This window comes from Anser cygnoides, chromosome 17 (assembly GCF_040182565.1).
Source record: "Anser cygnoides isolate HZ-2024a breed goose chromosome 17, Taihu_goose_T2T_genome, whole genome shotgun sequence".
NCBI lineage: Eukaryota > Metazoa > Chordata > Aves > Anseriformes > Anatidae > Anser > Anser cygnoides.
The window spans coordinates 10,702,597-10,721,816 of record NC_089889.1 but is presented as its reverse complement, the minus strand read 5'-3'; the positions used below and the strand labels follow the sequence as shown (position 1 = coordinate 10,721,816).

General features: G+C 42.2%; 1 protein-coding gene across 3 annotated transcripts in view; it reads left to right on the top strand.

Moving 5' to 3' along the window:
* BCR (BCR activator of RhoGEF and GTPase) overlaps positions 1 to 19,220 on the top strand; it is a 101,963-nt gene that overhangs the window by 47,437 nt on the left and 35,306 nt on the right. Inside the window, exons 1-7 of one of the 3 annotated variants that reach the window (XM_048064087.2) lie at positions 9,500 to 9,742; positions 9,987 to 10,091; positions 10,604 to 10,789; positions 14,728 to 14,835; positions 16,601 to 16,661; positions 17,557 to 17,609; positions 17,972 to 18,112. In XM_048064087.2, the coding sequence (XP_047920044.1) occupies positions 9,695 to 9,742; positions 9,987 to 10,091; positions 10,604 to 10,789; positions 14,728 to 14,835; positions 16,601 to 16,661; positions 17,557 to 17,609; positions 17,972 to 18,112 (702 nt within the window). In that variant the 5' untranslated portion in view covers positions 9,500 to 9,694. Of the gene's footprint in view, positions 1 to 9,499; positions 9,743 to 9,986; positions 10,092 to 10,603; positions 10,790 to 14,727; positions 14,836 to 16,600; positions 16,662 to 16,994; positions 17,297 to 17,556; positions 17,610 to 17,971; positions 18,113 to 19,220 lie in introns of those variants that run through there. The other 2 variants (XM_048064085.2, XM_048064088.2) reach the window with 2 other exon arrangements.

Below are 19,220 nucleotides of genomic sequence, written 5' to 3'. Positions count from 1 at the left end.
TTCATAAAAATGCTTAATAGCACAAGGACAACTGTCACTTCCTTCCTGCTATATTTCTAAGACAGTGTAGCTAACCAACCTTGAATTCCCACATTATAAATGATGCTTTGAAATCTGCAGTAGTTGTTAAGTAGCTTAATTTGTGTTGACTTTGTATTATTCTGTCCTATTAATCAAGGTGTCATGGGAGAAGATGATGGGTATTTTATAGATATCAATGTACATGTAAATCAACACCATCACCTGTATCAGACGCTTATTTATCTTACATCAAAAAGATTTCAGGAGCCTGATGAGTTTCACAGACCATTGCTATTTAGCATTCATTGTATACATCCTTCTATAACTCTTTATTGGTTAGTGTGATATCATATGTTTCCTTACTTTTTGCAGTTGATTGTTAGATTAAGAAGCCTACTTGAGACGGTGTTGTTCTTGTCAAGAGCTCTTAAAGCATTATGAAGTACATATATTGTTGGTTTGCTTTATTTTATTTGAATATAGTGCATGGAATCTAGCTAGCTGCTTCTGCTTTAGCCTATTAACTCTGATATGCTTCTTTATCTCTCAGGATGAGAATTCTTGTGATATGCAAGAGCCTTTTGAATGAAGAAATGATCATTAATAATTTCAAAAACTCCAAGAATGTTTTAATATTGGCTTGAGATTTTCAGGTTATGTTTCTTAGGTTAAGGCAAAAATGGTATGTGACTTCATATGGCTGAGAGTTGTCTTAAAAGAACCAGTTGTCATAGTGTCTGTAACTGGAGGCCTGGAAGAGACACTACCTAATATTCCATCTTTTTCTTGGTTTGTTTGAATATTTCTCAAAACCTTTTAAAGTAGTTAATTTTAGAGTCGTCTTAATAATGCTAGAATATTGCCCGTTAAAAAAATTATTTTAACATAAATGGCTGCTTTCTTCTCTTTAACTATAAAAAGATGTTTTACTGTTTCCAGTAGAAGTGTCTTGATACAGATTAGACTTCTAATCGTGAACCTCAACTGCTTCAGCTGATCCTGCCTGTAATTAGTCCACAAATGACAATGCCACTCGTGAAGGAGGGTCTACAACAAATAGGAAGAGATTAGCTTATATATGGTTACGTTATTTCCTAAACAAGTTAAACTTTGTTATCACAAGTTGTTAGACAAGTTTTACTCTACTTATGTTTTCAACTGTAGTGGAAAAGACATCAGTAACAAAATTAAGTGTCAAACACACTGTGCTGAGCCAAGCACAAAAAATGTGTTGGAACAGAAGCCTCAAATTGCAGGATGCAGGTCTTTTTTTTTTTTTTTTTCCCACTACACCTGATTAGCAGAAAACATTTTTCTTTACATGTGCTTGCTTTTATAGTTGTCCCCTGTCCCCTTACTTCTGTCTTAAGTGCCTGCAATTAGTTAAGAACATTGTAATTATCTTTGTGACCAGAGTCTAGAAATGAACAGTTACATTATGCAGCAACGTGACACTTGTGCTATATATACCACTGTCAAAATATTAACATTGTAAAGTCATTCAGAAGTTAAGAAATGGCTGATGATCCATCCCTGCCTTCTGCCTATAATCTTGCCTTGAGTCTTTATGATAATTTTCAGTTATAGAGTTGTGTCCTATTTTATTTTTTGTATGGGTTTTCTGCATTGTTTAGTGTATATAGGGAATGATACTCACCAGATTCAATGTTTTATCTCTGGTGCTACATGTACAACTTACCTGCAGGACACTTCACATTCTGCTCTGAGTGCAGAAGTACTCATTTCCTTTGGACATGACCATTAATTCCAAATGCTATTAGAATGCTACACAGGTCTTAATTATCCTCGCAATGTTCCTGTGAGATAAGAGGATAGTATGTTCACTAACCACAGGTAACGAAGGTAGAGAGATTATAGGAAAAGCATCTGCTAATTTTGGGTGCTTAATGTGAGATGCCTAATGTTCTACAAAACCAGGTTCTGACTTTTAATGCATTCTTTACATCCAAGGGAAGTCCCTTTAATATCACTTGCAACCAAGAGTTAACAGCACTCCAGTCTGGCACCCAGAAGATGGAAAGCATGCCCCCCCCCCCCCCCCCCCCCCCAAAAAAAAGGAAAAAAGGTGATTCTCACCAATTCCTTTGTCATCACCAGACACAACAGCATTCTGGTGATGTTAATCTGCCTTATCCATGAGACCAGCCTTGCTTTTGGAGATTGGATCATTGATATCTGAACGTTGAGGGCATTTTGCTTTGACACGTTTTGTGGGGGGCCTTATAATTTTTGCCAAGTCTTTGACTAAATCCCTCCATCTTCTGATAGCGGCTATATAATTTGATTGGATAGCGTGTCAAGCTGGTCTACATTTGGTCTACCTCGCCAACATAGAGAAGGTGCAGAGTGACAAAAGCAGTGTTTTGTTCCTAAAGTGAATGAGAGGATACCTCCTGGAGTGCTTGCAGAGGGGCTTAATTTCCCTCAGGGTGTGGGGTGACCAGCTCCCAGCACCTCATGTTCTGTGTTCCAGGAAGTGAGGGCCACAAGTTGATTTCCAGAAGGTTTGTGTACTTCTTAAACTTTGTCGTTTGGGATCTGTTTTCCAATTCCCCTCTCACCTGTACCATCTAAGCAGACTGCAAGACACTGGCTGGTCTGCCTCCAAACTGTAGGACTTCAGGTGGAATATAAATACATAAAAAGTGGCTGCTTTATTTGTCACAAAACATCTCCTGCTATCCAGGGAGGGTGAAAAGAGGTGGTGCACCAGCCTGTTTCCTCTTTGATCTGGAGAGGACATAAACAGCATGGGCATTTTTAATGTGTATCTCAACATCCCAACTCATCATTTTTGTGGTAAGGAGGTTTTAACAAATGTTTGCATTGAGCAATCTAGGCTGTACCCCCTCTTCTGGCTCTTCCAGAATCTCATGCTGAGCTGCTGAAGCATATCCTGGCATAAAGCCAGTGCTTCTGCCAAACTGTTGCTCTGAAGCAAGCCTACAGGGGAAAGAGGAAAAGGGAGAAATAGGTTCCATTAATGTGTAAGGGTAAGTTGTTTGTTTATTGAACTTGAGAAGTTATTTAATTTTCCTGAACCTTGCTTTTTGTGACAGTTGAACTGTTGTTATTGAAATTCCCCAAAATTCTGGAAACTGTTTTGGAAAACGTCAACCTGTACATTTGCCGAATAAGACAGAACTGGTAGCTTCAGGAGGTGCCAGACAGTGTTTGTAATAGGTAGTATTAATTCCATCCCTTAGAGCAGACAGAACAAGAATCTTTCTGTACTCCTCATATAGTTAGGGGAAAAAGTAGAGAAGATACTTGGGTAGTTAGAGGAGGACAGAGGGAGAGCTTGCTCCAGTGCTTTTGGGGCAGGGGAAGGTGTTGGGACAGCTGGCAGTGTTAGTGACTGACACCCTTCACTAGAGGAGAATTACTGCCAAGAGCTTTGGAGTAGGTAGCTTGTTGCTTTGAGGCTAAAGACATTCAGAGGGAATGGGAAGCATCAGTCATGATAGTCCTGTTGCTATTACTCATGTGAGGAGAGATTAGAGCGATGGGAAGAGTCGAGATGAGAAGGCCTTTCAAGATCTGCTTGTTAACAAAGCCAGGCCCAGAGATGTGTGAGTCGAGGGTGTTGGGCTCTGTGGAGATCGGAGCAGGACAGCCTGTGGAAAGGCTGCTTCCATGCCCCCACCCACACCACCAGGAAATGAGAGAGATTAATCTAGAGATTAAGAGGTGATTTTTTTTTTTTTTCCCAAAATGGATCTCTCCAATTTTTGTATACATCACCTCTGAGCAACTAATTCCTACTTTATATTCTGTATGGAAGGGAAGTTGGCTGATTCTTAGAGATTTCCAGGTAGATATTTTTTTTTTCTGCTGCGCAGTCCACTGGTTTGCACAGCACTGGCAGCTATTGCCAGTCCTCAGCCTAGATTCTCCTGTTCCCACTACCTGGCAGCCATCTGGGAAGCAGGGCTGCAGCACAACAGGCTGTGGACTCTTCTCCTAGCTTGTTCCCAAGGAGGGGAAGCTGCATTTTAGCTCCAGGATAACAGCGCTTGGTAGTTGTAAATTCAGCCTGCTTACAGTCATTGGCTCAGTGACTTGCCTTCTTGTTCCTCACCTTTCTAGTGATACCAAAGTGTCCAGCATCTTCTAGCTGTCTCCTGCTGTCCTTCAAAGCTGTGACCGTGGGGGAACTTGAAGTGTCATTTAAACTTGCAGGCAATGCTGCCCTACTGGCTCTCTTAAATACAGCCCAGGACTCTCTGCCATCTCTGGCTTGTTGCCTCCTAGTAAGCATCATTCCTTCGGTCCACTTGCTCATGGAAGGAGCCTTTTTAGTGTCCTTTGTGTGCCTGTCTTGGACATGTCTAGAAATCTGTTGTGTGGCTTTTAACCAATAAGAATGTCCTTGGCACCTTGATGATTTCCTTTTTTTTTTAAGTCAGGATTTTTTTTGGTCAGGATTTTAACTGCTCCAACAAAAATAAAATGCTGCTCCTCTGAATGCTTTGAGATGTTAAGTGTTGCTTTAATGAAAAATAAATAAATCTTTAGGGTGTACCTTTTGTTGTCATCTGCTCTGTTGTTTAACGCTTGGGTCTAGCAGGGTGGGTGGGGACTGAGGCTCCCCAGAGCATGGAGAGGAATGAAATCTGGCATGGTTGCCTAAGGTTCTGTGTAAGTTTCCTATGGGGACAAGTCTGGAGCAAAGCAGTCAAATTTTTCTTCATCCAACTTTTTTCCTTGCAAAACAGGAGGGATATGCACTGCTTATCCTACGGGGGTTGAGTCCTGACAGACCTGGGGAGAAAAGTTGACCTCTGAAGCTACATCAATAAATGGGATTACTTCTCTCACAGCTCTGCTTACTACTGCTGCCGCTGGCTTCTCCTCCCATTTCCAGCATTTCTGAATCCTTCTCTTTTCTCCCTCTCCGTATTTGTTTGTATTTATTTTTTTCTTTATTTACTGCTACTTTTTTCTCACCGCCCCCAACAGATGCAACTTTTCCTTTTTCTTCTCCAACTCTGTGCTGCTTAAGGTTTCTGCCTGGATGTACAGCCCTTCCTGAGGAGAGTTGGCACACCAGTACTGATGTTATAAATAATGTTGGCTCCTCTCCCTGCTCCTTCCCCTCCCTATGTAGAGCATGATATGGCTCGGTTGCAGAATTTGCCCTGTTTAATATCACCTAGACAATGAGACACCTCCAGGCTGTTTAGTGGAAGCTTTCAAAGATATTTACACTTTAAAAATTAAAATGAATGTTTTTTTTCTTTCATAGTCTGTCATGTTCTCTATGAGATTCTGAGCTGTCCTTACAGGAAACCTCTTCTTTGAACACATTCATTGCACAGCATATGAACACACTGTACCAAAGGAAGGTCTGAGAGTTAGTGCCTTTTATACGCCCACTTTGAAGCACTGCTTCCCTTTACAGAGCTGTTCCAGCAGCAACCACTTTGCAAAATCTTACACATTGTGGTTTTGAGATTCTTAATCTGTGTTTTTCTAACATTTGCAATAAAACAACTCTTGCTGTTATTTTAAACAACCAGAAAGCCTTGAGTTCTTTAAACAGACTTGGGAAGAGCTGACGTTGTCTAATCCTTGGAGCTGGTGAATCTCAGGCTCACAGTAATTGAATTCAACATGCAATGGCAACCTGGTTAGTAAACAAAAGTACTTAGGTTGACAAGCTGTAAACATGTTCATAACAGCCATGGCTTGAGGCCAGTGTATGCACACTTCCTAAAATCTTCAGTGCTTCTATCCACTCTGACTGGCCTTGATTCAGGTTGCAAGATTGCATTTATGACTGTGACTCAGTCTTTTGGTTTTTAAATCCTTGGAATACCAAGAAGCACCACCCAGTTGAGAAGAAAACAGCAGAACACTGTAGGCTTGAGATATCCATGCAATTTCCTTTATTACTGTATTCCACCTTCCTTTTATTTTGCCTCTCTTTTTACCTTTTTAAATGTAGTTCATGAGGGATGGGAGCAAAGCACTGATTTCTAGCTTTCTTTTTCAGAACTAGCTGGTTGTTAGGTCCTCACAGCTGCCACGGCACACATACAGGAATGCTGTTTGTTGCCCCAAGGTAGTCTTGTAAGACAGATTTATTCCTAAACATGTGGGTAGAGGGGCAGTCAAAAGATGGAAGGTCAACGAGGAAAGGCTAGAAACAGATGCTTGCGTCAAAGAGGTAGGGACAGAGTCAGAACATGAAATACTAGTCAGACTTGTACAAGCGCAGAACAGGCTGACCAAGCTAGGTAGGACGCTTGGGATGGATGGACTGCTGACCACCTGGCGTTCCCTGCTGAGCAGTTGGAGTTTGCCAATATGGGGTTCTCCCACATCCTGCTGGGAACATCCCAGCAGGTTAATAGGTGTATTTTCCCCTAACTAACGTGGTGTGGTGGACGTGGTAGCAGCTCCTCCCCTTGCCACAAACAGCTCAAAGATTTCATACTGCTTCCTTCCTGCCAGGGTAAGGGAAGTGAGCGTCCAGCTTTGGCAGGTCTCCCTGACACCGCGTGTGTCTGGGAAGCTTGGTTCCTAGGCCCAGGATGTTCCTTCTCTTAAACGCCTGCAGTGCAGAATGGAGCAGTCAGTGAGGCTTTGTGGTCACGGGGTTGTTCTTTGTTCTTTTTTTTTTTTTTTTTTTGTCAGATAAGGCCAAAGCAGAAAATGCCCTTGGCACTGGGTGCATCACATTTTTGTGTACTTTAAGGGGAGAGTGGAAGGACAGTATCACAGTATCTTTGCCTGCTAATTGCTCTGACTTGTTTTGGGTGTGCAGGTGAGCCTGTTCCCAATTCTGTAAGTGAGAAATGTTGTAATACCAAATAATAAATTTGTTTCTCATCTTCCTGGTTTTGGCACCAGCTCCCAGTGAATTTCTCAGTCCCGGAGTGAGTTTCATAACAAGCATGACTTAAAAAGCACCCTGAGGCTGAAGAAGAACAGGGACTGGTCTCCAGAAGTTCATCTAGCAGCAAGAGCTGCTGCCTAGTGCAGCCCCAGATGACTTTGTCAGAAAAGGCCTTCCTCAGCAGGAAACTCATGTCAGGGCACTGGTTCTCAGGAGGAGAAGCAGAGTGGCAGCACAATGGAGACAGCAGCAGCATGGTAGCATATTGATCCCTGACACAGCAGGAGCAGCAGGATATCATCTTTCCACATTTCAGGAATCTGTATGTAAATTGGAGGTATTGCTCTGGAAACCTTGCAGTGTGCTCTGTGATTGTTGAATAAACTCCCCAGAGGGTTTCTTCAGCAACTGCTGCCCTATATCTTAAAGCAGCCAGGCCCTGCTCTGGCTGGCTGGCGCTGAGGCTACAGTTTTGCAAGCATTGCACTTGGAAAATGCTCCTATAAAAAGGATTAGGACAACACTGTGGACTTCTCAATGTGACCTTGTGGTAATGGCCAGGAAGGAAGGTCTGTAGTGTGTCCTGGGAGATGTTTGTCTCCCTGAAAGCAAATCTCTTTAAGAGGGGAAATTAACATTCAGACAGAAAATGCCGTCTCTGTCAGCTGACGATGCCTAGCAAGAACTGGCTTATAAATCAAAGCTTTTATTTGTGAAGAGGAAAGCTGTTCTCAGTGCTATAATGAAAACTGTTGTGTCACAGTTGTGATGAGGAAGTTTGAATCATTTAAACGACTCGTCATCATGTGCTGCTCTTTACAGATGTTACAAACATACCCAGCTGGTTTTTAAACCCTCAACTCCTCCAAGAGAACCTGCTAGACATAATTATAGTGCTGTGTCAATATTGACCACTTACCTCATCCGCAGCAGTGGGGACTTTGGAGCACTGTTAGTTTTTTTCAATGCTTCTTTGTGAAGCTGCATTTTTCTTTTGTAAATGTTGTAAGAAATCTTTGGAAGCCAAGAGATTTGTGTTTTTCTTGTATCGGAGCTCCTGGGAGTTTCACAGAGACAGCTGAGTGCTTGCCCCATTAAATGGAAGAAATCTTTGTTAGACGTCTTGGTGCTGTCTTTCTTGATTATCTGTGTGCACCGTGCCTAACCTGGGGGTGGACATCCAGGCACTACTGGTATAGAAATCAAAAGGAATGGTCATAATATTGTTGCAAATTTCTGACTGAGCTGTAACAAGTGCTCTGTAATGCACAGAATCTGTTGCAGTGTTCCTTTTACCATGTAGTTTTGCACTGATGTTTTTTTTAAATCTTCTGAATGTGGCTGCTGAATTACAAATTCCTAGCTCCTTTGAGATGCCCTTTCAAGATTTTAAAAGGCAGTGTGGCTCTTACTGAACCTCTCTGAAAGGCAGGATGCAAAGACAAGTTCTTCTTTCCATGTAGTACCTGACATATATGTAAATCTTATTCATTTCCTTAGAACAGCTTCTGTCTGCCACTTTCACTTAGGAGGTGTTGGTGTTATTTGGCACCTCACAAAATTTTTATAAAGGAGCTGCTGCAAAGTCTTTTAGCCTAGAAAATAGCTTGTGAAATTTAACGAAAGCGTTCGAAAGTCAGGGTTGTTACTGATGAGATTGAATCCAAAAATATCTGAGAGCGTGAGGATATGTTTCATTCTTAGTGTGGTGCGTGGGCTCAAAGTCACATTCAGCGTGATGGCTGCTGTAAGCTTACCTAGAGCCAAGGTACCTTCTCTCCATAATGAACCTCATCTATACATTTGCAGAGTTCAAAGCATAGGACCCTAAATTAACTGGAGCTTTTTAAAATCAGCTATAGAAGGGCTTTATGTTCAGCCAGTAGAGTGGAACAAGCTGTTATGTTTCCTAATCCCCCTGCTGCTAAAATCAATAGCCAAAGATTCCTCTGGATATTAACAGGAGTAGGATGGAGCCCCAAACAACCTACCCAAAACCCTTGAAAAGTATTTACTTTTTCAGATCTAACTATTGACTCTACTCTCAGAGATATTTAACAACATAATAATGGTGCAAAAATTGTAAAAAGTCATTTCTGTGAATGGCAGAAATAAAAAGAAATGGAAATAAGGTTCTGTAAAAGTATGTGGGGGGGATGTGTTCTCATTATTTCTAATCTTCATTGTCTGGCCAATTTATTTTCAGAGTTTGTGGAAATACTCAATTTCATTTTATCAGGTTAAACATTTTTCAGGTAGCAGTTTTGAGATGGATAGTTGAAATGCAAAAGAAGAGATTAACATCAAGTGTTAAGAGAAGTAATAATCTTCCCTTGGTGTGTACACTAGCTCATGAACTTATTTATTTTTTCTCTCTCCTTCTTCAATTGTTTTGGTTAAGAAAATCTTCATGGAATCCTGATAAGAAAATCAGCATGTGCATTCCAAGCAATGCTGATTATTCCATCTTCTCACTAAAAATAGACATTATACATGCTGGCACTGAAAAATAACTTGGTGAATAGTAGAGAGTGGGAGAAAGAACAGCCATCTTAACAGCAGTGTCAGCCTGTAACTGCTCTATATTCATGCGCATCTGTGTAGATACAGGGGAGGTGATCTTGTCTGCACAGAGAACCACATGGCTTTGGAATAGGATCATAGACAACTCTCATGGGAGGAGGGGGTGAACTGCACAGAACCAAGGGTCCCTTAAATTTGTTTAAAAAGATAAATTTTGAGTTTTGAAATTTTAAGTTTTAAATTATGTGAAGAATCCCAGGCAACTAGCTGGGGCACCAAATTTGGATGACTAAGGCTAACACCCATAAACAATCTAAGTGGCATCAGTTTCTGGTAAATAAAAATTTTCCTTGATGTTTTTATTAATGTATATTTCTAGAAACTAGACACTAAGCAGAGGTGTTTTGTTTTGGTTGTTTTTTATTAGTCTGTTAAGTAAATCAAATAACTGAGTATGCTGTGGTCAGCTGAATTATACCTTCCCCCCATCCTCATTCTTTTTTTTTTTTCCTACTTCTTTTTTTTTTTCTTTTTTTTTTTTTCTTTTTTTTTTTTTCTTTTAACAACTTCTTTATAGAGTGAGCCAGATCTGGAGAAAGGCCTGGAGATGAGAAAATGGGTCCTGTCAGGAATCCTGGCCAGTGAGGAAACCTACCTAAGCCACCTGGAGGCTCTGCTGCTGGTAAGCACTGGTGACAGACACCATTTCAAACATCAGTACTTGCCTTTTCACTGCTGCTTCTGCCCAGAGTTTCCCAGAACTTCAGGTACCTTGGCTTATCAGTTGCTCAGTGCAAAAGGTTCCTGTTACCCCTCTTCTCCAGTACAGAAAGAGAAGCCTAAGGAGAGGACTGAATATGGCACAACTGAAGAGTTATTAGTGTGCTTACATACAGGAGCCCCGTCTTTCAGTATTCAGTGCTAACTATTAGACACAGTGCTCTACAGCTCAACAGAGATTGAGGAAACTGAGTGCAAAGGGATTTTAATCACCTTCAAATATCCTGGGGAAATCCATATACCAGGGGTGGCTGATTACCATGAGAGGGTTTGTTAATGTCTAGCTTTCAGGAGTTGTATGAATGCAAATATCACTTATTAATAGGACAGCTCTTTGGAAGGATGTGTTGTAATGTGGTAAGGGTGGATGTACTTGGTTTGCATGGTAATGATTTCCTTCATTCCTCATTTCAGCCTATGAAGCCTTTGAAAGCAGCTGCCACCACATCTCAGCCTGTGCTGACTAGTCAGCAGATTGAGACAATATTCTTCAAAGTGCCTGAGCTCTATGAGATCCACAAAGAATTCTATGATGGGCTCTTTCCCCGAGTGCAGCAGTGGAGTCACCAGCAACGTGTAGGAGACCTCTTCCAAAAGCTGGTGAGTTAGCTACCATCGCCAAAGCTTCTCTTATCTCTTCTTCATCTCACAGGTGCTGCTCTAATTCCTTATGGTGACTTTGCATAGACTAAAGGGATGAAAGCCCGTAGCTGGAGTAGATGACAGGCTTATAGCTTTGCCTCACTGCAGTGAAAGGCCTACAGCAAAAGTGGCTCTTTCATTGCTGTTAATTAAAGGCTCCAACAAGCTGTGCTACTAATACAAATACAGTTTTACAGAAATGTTGAATCTCCAGGGTGTCCGCAGTGTCATCAAGCCATTTACTTTAGAGGAAGATGGGACAATGGCAGTGTTTAAAAATCCCTACTTTTTAACGCTGAAAGATAAGTGTTTCTCCTTGTTGCTGAGCTCCCTCGCACATACTTCATTCTCTCTGTGGTACTTTGCTCTATCTTGTGCTGAGTTTCTCTGTTTTTATGGTTGTCACCTTCAGCTTTGCATTTCTACCAGCCCACTTTTTGAGATTCCCCTTGCTGCTCTGATGATGCACTCAATCTGCTACTAAGACTCCTTCAAACAACTTCAACAAAATTCTCTGAGTGCAGAACAGGACAAAGTCATATCAACCATATTCCTGCGGCTGAATGAAAAATGCTGAGTTTCTGAGTCAGATGAAAAATTGTTTACATTCTAGGAAATTCCTTTGGCCCCTTTAGCCTTTCCCCTAGCATGTGCAGAGAGCAAAGGATTAAAGGGGCTGTTTTTTGCCTTTTAGAAAAGAAAGGAATCTCTGCATTCCTGAGGTGCTTCTGATTCTCAGGGTAGGAGTTACATTCCGGTGAGGGGTTTATTGGGTGGGGAGTACATTTTACCAAGGTCTCTCAATTGTTAGCAGCTGTGTAGCCCAGTACCAATGCCATTGCCTATGGAGCAGGGGGAGAAAGGCCAGCAAGATGATGTTTTCTGTGCACACCGGCATCTTGATGAAAATATATGAACCTACTTTTCACTTGCAGCTTGTTTTAGCCAGCAGGGATTGAATTGGTGCCTTGGTGAGCAGCTCTGCATATGCCATTTGAGCAACTGGTTTAAGAAGACAAAGCCACCTGCTGCTGGTTGCTGAAGCAAAGATATAGAAGGTTGCTGAAAGTGGAAACCTCTCACTGCATTGAAAGTGTAGTGCAATAATGAACATAGTGCTAATTGAAGAAGAGCTGAATATATTATTTACCACTGCTGGCTGTCAAGCAAGCTTTGACTCACTGTGCAGCTTCTTAGGCCTTTGTTTAAGACCGCTTCTTACTGACGGTGATCACAGGCCCTTCTGTAGCACTGTATTTTTGTGTTCCCTTGATTCTTGTGCATATGTAACCTGATGATTTTGTTGGGTTAGTATAGGAAGCAAAGAAATAAATCGCCCTAGTGCAGGAAGCTTTCAGCTAGTTTAGCAATTTCAGTTTCTAATGGTTTGGTACATTATCAGTGGGAATCGTGAACCCTTAGCTGGATGAGGTAAACTTTATCATTTTTGGCAGGCAGTGAGAAGCAGCTAGATGAGAGAAACAACAAGAATATCAGGCATTAGGAGACATCTATACAGGTTGTACATCAAATCTTTGGGAGTAGACTGTCTAGTTGTGGTCATGTCATGCAATCTGATGATAAACACTAGAATCCTTGCTGTTATTCTGTGGTCTCTGGGGGCATTAATATCTTGCAAAGCACCATAGACTAAAGTTATAGATGGTGCATGCAAGGAATTCTAGAATTTCATGTGGCCTGGTACAAAGTACAATACATTTGCAATGTCAGTGACCGTTATTCCACCTTTTTCACAGAACGGTAGAGGTTGGAAGGGACCTCTGGAGCTCATCTGTTCCCACTTCCCTGCTCAAGCAGGGCCACCTAGAGCAGGTTGTCCAGGACCATGTTCAGGTGGCCTTAGAAGATCTGCAAGGAGGGAGGCTGTACGACCTCTCTGGGCAACCTATGCCAGTGCTCCGTCACCTGCACAGTAAAGAAGTGCTTCCTGATGTTCATACAGAATCTTTTGTGTTTCAGTTTGTGCCCATTGCCTCTGGTCCTGGCACTGGGCAAGTTTTCCTATTGAAACTAAGGAAAAGAGAAGGAGGAAAAAAAATAAAAACAACAAAAGCCATCAGGCATGTGGGAGTGAAATATGCTTCTTGTGTTTGAGGAATATTTTGTACAATTTTATAACTGAAAGGAAACACTTCAGAACTTTTTTTTAGAAATAAAAAAATATTTAGCAAATATTATCACTAATAGTTTTCAGGAATGGAAAATTTTTAACCAAAAGCCAATTATTTTTACCAAAGCTTGTTTAGTTTTCATTGCCTTCTTCTTAATCAAAAAAGGGAAAACTTAAACGAGTATTAACGTTTTGTGTGAGCATCATTGCTTTGATTGGACGATCAGATTTTAATTGAATAGATATTTTAATGACAGCAAGTGTAGAGAAGGAAAATGAAAGCTTAGAAAGATTGTTAAGGAGTAGTAGGAAATGGAAGAGCCACACAGTAATGGAGAAACTCTGAAGTTCTGCGATGTTAGCTGGCATCATCCAAATCTAAATGTCATAAGCCCTACAAATGACTGATAATTCTGGCAGCAGCTTCTTCAGGGAATTGTGCCCCAGTGGCAGCTACAGATTTCCTTCTCTCCACACTGCTGGGGCCAGATCACCCCTGGCATAAGTGAGCACGGTTTCCTTCAGGCTCAGCCATAACGATGTTATTTTGTGTGAGGGTTGAGGCTGGTTCCTAATCTTTTAGTAAAATGCACCATAGAAAATAGCTCACTTTTGTAGCCCCTGTTAGCTAAAGAAATCTGTGCAGGGAATGTTCTTTGGGGAGTGCCTTTTTCTCTTCCATCATTTCTTGCACAAAGCTCCATAGAGAATGGGAAACACAATGGTTATGACAGAGCAGGAGAGGAAAAGAGCACCTACTGCTCTGCCTGGTGCCTCTGTGGGGCAGAGGTGGTAGGGAAGGTGCAGAAATCATAAGTGTAAGCTTTTTTTGGGAGAAAAAAAAAACACAACTTCATTAAAAATAAGTCTTTTTCAGTACTCCACCTGTTGGCTCAGTACTGACCACACTTCTGCAAGCACGTTCAAGCTGCTGAGGTGTTTGCGGCACAGCCTGTGGAGCTCTGCAGCATAAAAACTGCTCTGCAATCCAGGCAAGCTTGGAAGCTACCCAGGGGTTTCCTGAGCTGGATCTTATGTTCTCTGGCATGAATATCGCTGCAATTAATAAATAAGTCAGCAAACAGAATCAGTGCTAGGGCTCAGTGATGACAGTGGTTTATTGCTAGACTCTGAGGCCTACTGTGTCTTCATCCAGACCAATGGTGTATTCCTTCTGCTTGAACTGTCATTCTCTGTCACCTAAGTGCTGCAGTCACTGCCTTCCAAACAGATCGTGCTCTGGATCTCTTCTGTATTTTCAGCACTCTGCTGCCCTTTACAACAATGTTTGCTGATGCAGATACAGGTTAATATCTGGGTTTGTTTTAGTGTGACCAGCACGCGTGCAAAAGCCAACAAGTAGCTTACTGCGGTCACATTTGTGCTGTTGGGCTGAATCATTCCTGTCTGATTCATATTTTGTGGCAAACAGCCAGCAGTTCCAGTTGCATCAATGAGCTAAAATATTAATAGATACTAATCTGGCAGTTCAGAAGGGAAAAATAGATGGCAGTAATAAGGGTGTGTCATCCTCACAGGCCAGTAAGTGAATTTATTCAGGGTAGATGGAGCTGGATGCATAGGACACCTGCCTTGGTTAAGCAAAGCTCACAGGTCAGAGCTGTCTTTCTGGGCCTGCTCAGCATTCCCTGGGATTCTTTGTTGTGAAGGAACATGACCTGATCTTTAGATGCCAATGCTGGCCATCCCAAACCGTCTTCTTCCCTAGCGTTTATTTTATTTTATTTTGTTTTGCTTCCTGCAGGCCAGCCAGCTGGGAGTGTACCGGGCCTTTGTGGATAACTATGAAGTTGCTATGGAGACAGCAGAGAAATGCTGCCAAGCCAATGCTCAGTTTGCTGAAATCTCTGAGGTAATGTCATGGTATTCAGACACACGAGACGTCTGAATCTGACTAGTACCCTGCAGTGTCACTCCTGTCTATTCTCCAAGTATCTTTGCCACCCGGACTTCTGAAGGAGTTATGCCCTAGACTCACTGCTTCAGCTTGTGTTCTTACAGCAATTTGTACTTTGGCCTAATAGAGTTTATCCTATGGACAGCCTTTATGTGCTGTTTCTGCCCAAGGAATCTTGTCATAACTGGCATTACTTTGAAATTCCCAGCTCTGTGCCACCTGCATGCATTTCTAGCAGGGAAATCTGTTTTTGAGCTTCTCAAATATTTCTCTTGTTAATGGTAATGCTGACTGTGATGTAAAAAGCCATCCTTAATGGCTTGTGTTATGGCTATCTGTGGAATTGCAGACTTCACTGCCTTGGAGAGGATGAGAGTAGCACAGGAAAACTCTGTTTAAAATGGCAAGTGTGTCAAGCATAATCTAGATTTACTGGCCGCTCTGATTTCCTCTCTTTAAGAGGAGTACTTTGTGTCAAAGCATTTTGAAGGCTTTTTCAGGCTTCCCAGGCCACCAGCTTTGCTGGCAGTGCATGGTCTCATTGACTGTTTGCACTGCAGTAATTATATCTTGAACAACTCAGTTGCCAAGAGAATGGGAACTTCATATCTGTGTCCTTAAAAACAACCAAATAAATAATCAGAGCTGAATGATACTGAGAGTGCTTATTGCTCTGAAAAAGCTAATGAGTACATTCAATGTTGCATGTCCCTTTAGATTTTTATAATAAAGAGATAAAGTGAAACAGTCCCTCTGTGAAACAAGGGAAGCAAGGCTTGCCTATTGGGATCTGCTGTACTATTCATTGGAGTGCAAGTGCCTTCTATTCTCTCCTTTACTGAGGGTTTCTACCATGTTCTGGTCCTTTGCCCTATCACTTCTGTGCTCCAGTGGTGTCAGCTCATTAGTAGAGTAGCTTCCCCTGTGCTTACTTTTCTTTCAGTACTAAAATGCATTCCATAGAGTTTCCTATTTATTAACAGTACTGTGTATAGAAAGTGTTCCAGTAACACCTAGAAGATAGAGACGAGGGCAGCGGGGTGTTGGGCTCTGTGCAAATGCGATCCCTCAGTCTTCCTGTTTTCTGAAGGATAATGCTGAAATTATGCCAGTACCTGCTGCATTTAGAATGATGGTAATGATACTTTTGCATTTGTGTTAGTGTCCTGCTGAGGATTTCAGAGCACTCAGCACATTAATACGTGCAGCTTCATAGTCCATGTGCAAAAAAAAGTGTCACAGATATTGTTCCTTTTTGGCCATGAAAGACAATGACTTGGCCAAGGTTGCACAGCTCAGAGCACATATAAGGAAGTAAAACCAGGGGGTGCTAAATCCCAGTCCTGTACTTTATTTATTGGTGGCGTGTGCATGCTGTGACAATGGCTGCATCCTTATGGACATGCCTTTCTCTTACAGGTGATTAAAAATTCCACCATCCTCTGTTGCTGTAGGTGGTTCCCTGCTTTGTTGCATCTCTATTGACATACACTCCTAAGAAACCTGATTAATATTTGAGATGCGTGGATGCCTGTGACATGGCAAGGGTGAAGTTATCAAGAAGGAAAGCATGTTTTTCCTTCACTGATTTGAAATGTGAAAGGGCTGTCCTCCATTTTCACTTAGGCCCTTCTTTGGAGGAGCAGATAGACTCTTACATTCCCATGTGATATTTCGAGGTGATTGACTGCCTGCTACGTGGGTTTTCTTTTTCTTTTAGAATCTAAAGGCTAGAAGCACAAAGGAATCTAAAGATCAGACGACGAAAAATTCCTTGGAAAGTGAGTGATCCATGCAGAGGAGACTGGTTTGTCAGGACTGTGTGGGGGCTGTTGCCAAACCTCCACTCTCGCTACTTCTTTTTAAATGCTGGAAGATTATGAAGTCTCTGCTGGCTTTACCTAGGAAATCGGTTCCCTTTTGCTAAGTAGTAGAGCTTGTGCATAGTAAACTGCATGCATGCATGGGCAAACCTCTGCCCCAGCTTAAAACCTGATGAGTCCCTCTGGGCAAAACCAGGCGAACCAAAGGACTGCTGTGTTCTTAAGAAAACGACTCCTACACAGTGATAACACAAACGTCAGTAATTGTTTTTTTGCCATTTCAAGAGAGCCTGGTCAAGGTCAGCTTTCATTGTGCTTGTCTTTATACATGCACATAGTAGAAGATAAGCCATGTTATATGAAGATTCCATACTGACTAACGTAAAAGCCAATCCCCTTCCTTTTTTGGCCTGTTATCAGGGTTTGGAAGCACTCAACGGTTTCATGCTGAACTCCAGAAGGAGGGATGCACTGCCAACCTTTCAGGGACCTCCTTGGCAACTTTAAGAGTGCAAGGCCTGATTCTGACCTGTGGGACCAGGCAGGTTGCCAGGGAATTGCTGGGAGTGTGCCATGCTGTGTGCAGTTGTTCGGTACTGCCTTGTATGCTCATCCACTGTCTGACAGGGTGTGCTCACAAGTGGGCATTTGTTTCCCGTGGAGCATGTTTATTTCCTCTGTGTTTATGTGTGTTTAATTGGCTGTGTAGCACATTAACCTTAGAGAAGGGTTTCTGGTAGCTCGTTGGTTAATAAACCCGGGCCTGTACATTCAGTGGCATTGGACAAGTTGCTCTGTAGGGGCTGTATTTAGGTACCTCTTTTTTATGTTTCCATTGCTTTTTTTTCCACAGCTCTCCTATACAAACCAGTGGATCGAGTGACTCGCAGCACACTTGTACTGCATGTAAGTATCTGAAGGGTAGTTTTCAAACTTTTTGCCCCCCCCCCCCGCCCCCCCCCCCCCCTTCCTTTTTTTGTCCCTTTAAATTTTCCATGGAGCTGCAGGACTGCAAAAATTAAGCTGTTATGCTGCACAGGAGCCTCTTCACGTTACACTGAGGGGGAAGAGCCCATGGATGGTACCTCTCCATTGGTGTTACAAAATGCAGAGGATCATTTTCTTCTTCCTCTATACATACAGCCTTATTCTACTGTGTAAGAAGTCATGGACCATCTTGTCCCATGGCTCTAGTTAGGGGCCTTCAGACCCTTCTGCTTTCCAGTGGTGCTCATGGTTCTCTTCTTTGCTTGTGTTCCTGGTTGCAGGATTTGCTCAAGCACACTCCAGTGAGCCATCCTGATCATCCACTCCTGCAGGATGCCCTGCGGATCTCACAGAATTTCCTTTCCAGCATCAATGAAGAGATCACTCCTCGTCGGCAGTCCATGACGGTAAAGAAGGGGGAGGTGAGTCTTCCTGCTTCCATTATTTTCTTGGTTCCTAAATACTGGTTGTGCCTTTGTGAGGCAGACTGGGAACTTGAGCTATCCGTTTGTTTGTTGCTAAGAAACAGTTTATGCAGTGTCCTTGTTCTCTAAAGGATATAGTACAGCTCCTCTCTGTTTTCTGTTTGGAAACCCAGAGGAAAAGTGTGATTAGAGTTTTGTCCTTAGTGGTGTTATAATAATTTGTCATACATCATTTCTACGATGTGTAGTTATGTACTAAATGGATTTGTATTTTACCTGCAAACTCAAACCAAACAGGAAGTCTAGGAGGGGAAAAAGGTAAGGAAAACATCAGAAATCATGACAGGAAAAGCTGTTTTCCAGAATATTGATTTGCACTATAAAACTCAGTTTTGCATCCTTATTTCTAAAGAATAATGTTGTAAATGGGGCTAGGAAGCAAAACAAATGGAATGAGTTGGGAAAAATAAGGGGGATATTTAACTCCTGAGGGTGCGATGAAGCCCTTCTAGGCTCTGCTAGGAGTTGAAATGTGCCCAAGACGTTTGAAGCTGTGAAGTTCCCTTACCTGCATGTGGTGCTGAGCAAGGAGGACATAGACCTACACAATAGTAAACTCTTATTTGCCTCACTGGGCTTGATTCATCTGCCTCGTAATTTCATTAGAAGGCAGTTCAGTCCTTCCCGATGAGGACACACCGGGACTGACAGAAGTATTAAGAGACAGAAGGATGTAGGAGACTGGACAAAAGAGAGGTGCAGCTCAGAGAGTAAATTCATAAGAGGCATTGTGGCAGTGTGCCAAAGACACTGGCTGATCAAAAGCGACCCAAATTAGCCCGTGCAAAAACATCTCCTACAAAGCCCAGGAGATTGTTAACGTACACAAACCATCAAGATGTATTCCCAGGTCCTGTCAGCTGAACATGCTTGCTTTTAGCTGCTAAACGGATTATCAGCTGACAAAGATCTGCTAGAAGCTGCAGTACTGGGAATTGGGTGTACTGTTCGTCTTAGAATTCTTGGTCATATTCTTATTTCGTTAACCGAGGAAAACTGCAGCTGAGAAGAGGGAGGATTGAGCAATCAGAGACTGAGGTACAAG